Source organism: Psittacula echo (genome assembly GCF_963264785.1).
Source record: "Psittacula echo genome assembly, chromosome: 16".
In the NCBI taxonomy this organism is placed as follows: Eukaryota; Metazoa; Chordata; class Aves; order Psittaciformes; family Psittacidae; genus Psittacula; species Psittacula echo.
Window position 1 is genome coordinate 11,013,109 of NC_137752.1, and position 7,603 is coordinate 11,020,711.

Sequence of the window (7,603 nt, forward strand, 5' to 3'; positions counted from 1 at the left end):
AGCAACTCAGTGGCCTGAGGAAGGGGCAGAGACTCTCATAGAGAGCACCCAGGAGCCCCACAAAGCAGAGGACACCCCACCCCACAGCATCCCCCATCCCTCCTGGACCCTCACCCTCCTCCCCACCAGCTTGAGGACAGACACTGGGCTCATTGGTCACATTAGAGACATTTACTGCTGGAGGTGTCTTCTGTGGAGCCTGGTGCTGGGTGCCAGGAGCTTGTTTTCCACCCACATCAGCTTGACAGATGCAGAAACTCCTCATCCTCTGCAAGTGGAGAGACATGAAGAGTGATGGACAGACCCACAGACCCCTCCTCGTCCCATGGACAGTCAGCGATGAAAGCTGCTGCCCACTTGGCCAAGACCCTCTGTGCACCGCTGTGCAGTGCTGGGATGCCACTTTGTGTCCCATCACCTGCCATGGTGGTATTAATGGGTCTGCCCCAAGATACATTACTGTGGCCCCATCTCCCATCTGTGGGTAGCTGTAAGCCCGAGCTCTTGCTCTGATGGGAACAGACCGTGGTTACACAGCCACAGAATGGTTAGGGTTGGAAGGGACCTTAACATCATCCAGTTCATCCAGTGGCTGAATGAGCTTGCTCCTCCCTGCCCCGCTGCTGAGAACCGGCTTGCACCAAGGGGTGAGCAGTGCTCATGGTGTGTCCCAGGGACATTCAACACAGAACCTCCTGTACCGACGGGAGGTGGAGGCTCACTCGAGGGTGCACCCAGGCAGGGACCCAGGTTTGCGCCTTATTTGGTGCCAGGGTCCTTGCACCACCCCAGATCTTTCAGCACTCTTCCCTCACTGGCATCCTCTGCCTGCACGCTGTTTGTCACCTCCGCTGCTCCCCACTGCACTCCAGCCTTCTCAGGGCCGTTTCCATCTTTATCCAGACCATCCTGAGGTTCAGCTGTGGCTCGGGATGTCTGCAGGGCACACAGCCCCTCTGTGATACTGGCTGTAGATTCATTAAAGTGTTCAAGGCCAGGTTGGATGGGGCTTTGAGCAGCCTGCTCTAGTGAAAGGTGTCCCTGCCTGTGGCAGGGGGTTGGGACTGGATGAGCTTTCAGGTCCCTTCAACACAAACCAGTCTGGGATTCTATAAGGACCATGTCCATCAGAGCCCCTGACCCAGGACAGACCCACCCCAGGCACAGCACAAAGCTGTCACAGACCCATCACAGACAGACCTGTCCAGACCCAGGACAGACCCATCCCAAGACCTGTTCCCACCCCAGGCAGACTCAGCACACCCAGAGCAGGCAAGGAGCTGCGGACTGCTGCCCCAGCACAGCACAGCGCGGTGCAGGGCAGGCAGGACGCATGGGGCGGTACCTGCCAGTGGAGGAGCCCCGCAGTACTCTTTGCACTCCTTCTCCGAGTAGAACTGGTTCCCGTTGCCTTTGCAGCCGCCGTAGCCGAACGTGATGCACTTGCCCTGGGCCGCGTCAAAGGCCCAGCGAGTCACTGGGTTCTGGCAGGGCCCGGAGACGATGGGTAACCGACAGGCAGCTGCGGGACAGCGGGGTCAGGGGCTCAGGGCCCACACCTGGGCACTCACATCCCTCCCGTACCCCGGCCCCGCGGGACGGGCGCTGCCCGCAGCGGGACGGGCGCTGCCGCCTCACCCTCGCTCCGGCACGCCTGCAGACACTCCTTCTCCGAGTAGAAGTTGTTGCCGTTGCCCAGGCAGCCGCCGTACAGGAAGATCTCGCAGGCCATGGAGGAGGAGTTGTAGAAGAAGCGGGAGAGCATCCCGCTGCAGGGCCCGGGGTCCCGGCTCAGCCGGCACGAGTCTGCGGGAGGCACGGCACGGGCTGGCACCGGAAAACCGGAATGTGGGACACGGGAATTCCCGACGGAGCCGCCTCCCCCAGCACGTACCTTCCTTATTGCCGATGTAAGGGGGCAGGGGGCCCGCGGCCGAGCCCTCCTCGGGGGGCAGGACTGCTCTCCGTGCCCGCTGCATGGGGAGGAAGCACAGAGTTGCTGTCAAGCCCCTGCCCGTGGGATCCGCTGCCCACCCCCCTGCCCCTGCACCCCCGGGATGGGCCATGGCAGGGCAGAACTGCGGGGTGCTGCTGGCTCCCAGCACGGCTCCAGTCACTGATGCTGCGTCACCTCATGGCTTTTCCATCCCTGCGCTCATCCAGCGTGCAAGCCAGGGTCGTGTGTTGTGGACAGACACCAAAGCCCCCAAGTAATTCCCTTTTGCTGGGGACATGTCTCTGCTCTTGCTGATGCAAGGTGGTGTGCTACCTGCTTTCCAGTCAAACGGGTTGCTTCTCCTACGGAAGACCCATCTATGATCCCCCAGAATCATGGAATGGTTTGGGCTGGAAGGGACCTTAAATCTCATCCAGTTCCAACCCCTGCCACGGGCAGGGACACCTTCCACTAGAGCAGCTTGCTCCAAGCCCTGTCCAACCTGGCCTTGAACACTGCCAGGGATGGGGCAGCCACAGCTTCTCTGGGCACCCTGTGCCAGCGCCTCAGCACCCTCACAGGGAAGAGCTTCTGCCTAAGAGTTCATCTCAATCTCATCTAATCTTTCCTGTGATACTGGGAATGCTGAGTGATGGCAGCTGGAGGACCAGTGAAGCATGAGCTGCCTCCTAGCCCTTCAGAAGGAATCTACAGCCTGGCTGGGACACCCACAGGCAGGCAAAGAGCAGGGAGACATGAGGCTCTGCATGCAGCATCTTTCACCCTGTCAGAAATACCAGAGTAGGAAAGAGCTGTTGCCTTCTGCTTGAGAATGAGCCCTGGTGCCCTCCTGGCCCCACGACCCCCAGCCTGCAGCCTGTGCCTGCCTGTGCACCATCTTCACAGTCAAAGCCCATCAGTCGGGGTGAAAGAGAATGTCCCAGGTTGGCAGTGGAGCCGCTGCTCCAATAACATGTCCTGCCCACAGAGCCTGGCCCCCAGGCACCAGTTCTCCGGGAGGCTGGCCAGGAGGGGATGTCCCAGCCATGATCCATGTCAGGAGGTCGCACTTCAGCACTCACCTGTGGGGCAGTCGCGGTCTCCTGAGGAATGCATTCACCTGGCCCCGGTGACAGAGAAAATGAGGAGCATGAGAGGGGAGTCCTGACATCCCCACCTCACCATGGTCCTGCACCGTGCACCCACAGGGGCTCTCTCGTTTCCACCCCAGTGTTCTCACCCTCTTGCTGCTCCGCATCTCCCACTGACAGGAGCATCACCCTAAAATCCCCACACCCGCCTGCATCACACTGACACCTTCAGGTAACCAGGCTGAGCAGGGGGGTCCTGGGGTCCTGGGAGCACCCACCCACGGGCAGCAGTGCTGAGTGTCCCTGGGTGTCCTGTGCCCTCGTCCCAGCACAGCCTTGGAGGTGCATTGAACTGACAGCCCAGCAAGGATCCCACTGCCTGGAAAGCCTGACTGATATGTGACCTTATCTCCTTCCCACCCCATCCTACGAAAGCTCTCATCTCTCCTCCCTCCACCCTGACCATACGCTCATCTCCCCAGCCTCACACATCAAGGAGCAGCCCCAGTGCACCATCACTCTGGGTGATAGGCAGCAGGAGCATGTGCCTTACGGTGGGTTACCTCTGTTGGCCAGGACGAAGATGGAGTCTGCAGGGATGCCCATCTCCAGAGCCAGCTGCTGGAAAGCCTCAATGAGGTCCTCCCGCAGCTCTGGACTCCTCCCTGGACAAGGGGACAGGCTGTGAGTGGGGTTGGCATGGGAGGGGCTCTGCAGGGAGCCCCCAGCCCTCCACAGATCTGCAGACCAGCCTCCTGGCCCTTCCCAACCTCTCTGTTATTCTTAACCATGGTCTGGGTTTCTTCCAAGCAGCTGTTGCCACCTTCACCCCAAACAAGAGGCTGGTTTGGATGTTCATTCTGTGACGTGGCTCTAAGCTGAGCCATAAGACTCCACCTCTGCAGTGCCAAAGATGATCTGGTCCAAGGCACCATTTCCAAAGCTATGGTCAGGTCCCTCAAGGTCAAGGGACCTGAGGAGCCCTTGGGGGTGGTTTCTGAGCTGCACTGGTGCACCCCAGAGCCTGTTTGCTCAGAAGTGCCATAACTAGACATACCATACAGCTTCAGGGTTGTGCTTGGGCCAAAACTGCTTTCTTTCTTCATCAGAATGACAGCATACTCTTCGTAGTTGGTGCGGAGCACATAGGACTGGATAGACACATCCCATTCTGAGGGAGACACAGACACAAGGGACATCGTTCCTGCCCCTTAGGGAGAAATGGGGCAGTGTAAGACAGCCCCAGAGCTGGGGGCTGAAACCAGGCAGCAGAAAACAGCTGACTGTGGGGACGCAGCCTCTGGTATACACCCTGACTCCATCCAGGCTCATCAGCCTCTTAGTCAAGGGGATTGGAAACCAAGGATTGAGGACAACCGAGACAACATCAGTACTCCAGAAATGTGGCTGGTGAGAGCCTTGGGGTGAGAGCCTGGCTCAGGGCCTTGGGGCCAGGAGGGATCTGCTGGAATATCTCATAGTCCCATGCCTATGCAGCGACAGTGGTGGAAAAGCCTCTTTCCCTCTGCTGCATGCCATAATTTGGCTGGAAATGGCCCGAAGTGTGCGGTGGCTCCTGAGCCCTGTCCTGCAGCCTTTCCCCTGCTGTGCCTGGTGCTGGCTCCCATCAGCAGCCCCACCGCAGGGCGGCAGTGAGTTACCGCAGTTACTTACTAGGGTTGTAGTAGGTGTATTTGCCAGGGGTGCTGGTTTTCTGGTACTCTCCTGAGACGAGTGTGCAGTCACCCTGCCTGCGGGGAGCAGGAACACAATCAGCTGCTCGGAGTGACCATCTCTGCTGGTTATTGTGGGAAAATCATATCTGGGACACTGAGGCCATGGCACAGAATCACAGAATTAACCAGGTTGGAAAAGACCTTTAAGATCAAGTCCAACCATTACCCCAGCACTGCCAAGGCCAGCACTAGACCCCGGAAATTCCCCTGCCCAAGGCATTGGGTATTTGAGCCCAGTCCAGCCCCTCCAAGGGCTCTGGTGCTAGCCAGAGCAAGAAAACCCTGTGTCCTGTCCCAGCCCCTGGGAGATGCAGCACCCCTGGTTGGGGAGGCTCGAGCACTGCCCCTACCGCAGCCTGGTGCTGGCAGTGCTGATCTGGTCAGTGCTGGAGCCAGGGCCCAGCACCAGTGTGCCCATGCTGAACTTCTCCTTGTAGTTCTTCATCCACTTGCAGGTCGTGCCGACAGCGACATCGTACCACTTCCCGTACATCTGCAGGGACAAGAACGGGACATCTCTACCACAAGCCCTTTCCTCCAAGGTGGGACATTTGGTATTCTGCAGAGCTGAAACATTTATGGCCTAGAGAATAACTGAGGGGTGATGGTACAGTGTGCCCAGGCCAGAGCTGCCACAGGAGGTGGGAAATGGATCAGCATCAGCCCCTCAGGCTGGGCAGGTCACTGGCATCCCATGGGATTCACACGGCCTGGCTGCTCGGGCTCCAGCTGCCCTGCCTGGGTGTCTGCTGGGGTGAGCACATCCCAAAGGACACCCCCTGCCCGGCCATGCTGCCAATGCCTGCCCCGCACAGCCTAACATGGGCATAGGGAATATCACTCTTCTTGCTGGAGGAAACGAAAAATAGAGCTTTCCCCCATCCCTTCTGCCCCCAGAATAAAGGCACCACAAGCTGCCATTACCCGCTCAGCCTCAAAATTCTCCTGTACTTGAATATCCTTATCCTGGTCCCCGATGGGGGTCCCGCTGGCTGCAGCAATGAGGAGGAGGGAAAGGAGACCCCAAAGCATTGTGTCCGGTGGCTTCGAAGTGCCGCTGAGCCTCGGCGTGCTGGTGGGGTCCTGGACTCTGTGCTTTGCACAGCAGTGTGACCTTCAGACTGCGGGCACTGGGGCCGGCCAGGCTGGCTGGGGGGCCAGGAGGGCAAGGTGCAGCTCTGCAGGGCCCGGCAATGTGTCCTGGGGCAGTGGGATGTGCAGAGAGCTGGTGTGGGGTGCAGGAGGGATGGTGAGCATCCTTCCACTGTGCCAGGCTGAGCTCCTCACCCTCACCTCCTCCTACACCACAGCATAGCCCAGACATGAGGCCAGGACCTGCCTGTTTCCTCTGCTCTGCCTTGGGATTCACGTTCTTGCCCCAGTGTCCTGCACAGAGCCTTGATGGTGGCTCCAGCCCTGGCAAACCAGCCTGACCCTGCAGAAAGGAGAGGAACAATGGGGTTCCCAGAACTCACCCCAGGCTGCCTAATACTGACCAGTGTTCATAGAGAGCAGAGCTTGAGCTGCTGCTCCCCTTCTGCACACCAGGGGTCTATAGCTGGCAGCCAGTGTCCATGAGCTGGCTGGGTGTCATTCACTCCAGAGCCAAGTGTCCCGGGCCTGGCCAGTGCAGGAGATATGGGGCACGCTGCCCCTTTCTGACACTGTTTGCCTTCACTGGATGATTAACTGAAACCAAACAGCCTGAAGGAGATGGCAAACAGACCAAAGGGCAGCAGCTGCGCTTCGGGTCAGCCCCCAGCCCAATATTGACAGAGAAGGGCCAGAGCCTGCAGAGTGTCTGGGGAGACAGCCAGACCTTCACCTCCTCTCCTCTGCTGGCCACCACAGGCCCCTTGGACCAATGGCTGCACTGCTGGGGGCAGTGGTCCAGGCGGGGGCAGCCTGAGCATCTTCTCACACATATCTGGGGTGTTGTCAGGAGCACAGAGGAAATCTGGACGTTAAGTAAAGACACAGAGAATCACAGGGTAGTTTGGGCTGGGAGAGACCTTAAAGCTCCTCCAGCTCCAACCCCTGCCACGGGCAGGGACCCCTTCCACTGGAGCAGCTTGCTCCAAGCTCCTGTGTCCAACCTGGCCTTGAACACTGCCAGGGATGGGGCAGCCACAGCTTCTCTGGGCAATGACCCTTTAATTAACCCACCTCATTAACCCGTCCCTCGCTCCCTGCAGGAACCACTTCGGTCGCGGAGCCACGCTGGGGGCCCTCCCGTGCAGGGCCCCGCTGCCCCGGCCCCGCCAGCGCTAGGGGGCAGGCGGCGGCAAGGAATGACCGCACTGGCCGGGCCCGCTGCGGGCGGGCGGCGGGACCCTGCGGTGCCTCTTGGGGACCGTCCTCCAGCGGCAGGGCCGGGGCAGCGATGGGCAGCGGGAACGGGCAGTGATGGGCAGCGATGGGCAGCGATGGGCAGCGATGGGCATCGGGACCGGGCAGCGATGGGCATCGGGACCGGGCAGCAGTGGGCAGCCATGGGCAATGGGAATGAGCAGCAATGGACAGCGGGAACGGGCAGCGATGAGCAGGCGTGAACAGTACAGGGTATTCTATTAAACATCCTCTTTATGGCCCTGCTTTACTGGGAGCACGTGTGTCCTGTGCTGGGACCCGGCAGGGGCAGGAGAAGGATCGTGACCCAGGCATCAATGTCCTTCCGCAGCTGCTGCTTGGCTCCTCTCCTCCCGCTGCTGGTGCTAAGGGAGAGCAGAGGGAGCTGCTCCCTTCCAAAGGGCAACAGCTGGGAAAGCTGCAGGCATGGGGCACATCCAACCAGGTGCTGTGCTCTTCTGACCACATGAGCACAGCGCGTGGCTGTGCCC

The 7,603-nt window shown here is 59.8% G+C and overlaps 1 protein-coding gene across 1 annotated transcript; it reads right to left on the reverse strand.

Annotated features, from left to right (window-relative positions):
• Positions 1-236: 236 nt before the first annotated feature.
• AMBP (alpha-1-microglobulin/bikunin precursor) lies at positions 237-5,795 on the reverse strand (the record flags this gene model as incomplete). Its single annotated transcript, XM_080630556.1, has 10 exons — positions 237-268; positions 1,346-1,522; positions 1,639-1,806; positions 1,895-1,973; positions 3,019-3,056; positions 3,591-3,692; positions 4,085-4,198; positions 4,702-4,778; positions 5,114-5,256; positions 5,688-5,795. 10 exons carry the CDS (start codon positions 5,793-5,795, stop codon positions 237-239), a joined length of 1,038 nt encoding a protein of 345 aa, XP_080486682.1.
• Positions 5,796-7,603: the final 1,808 nt, after the last annotated feature.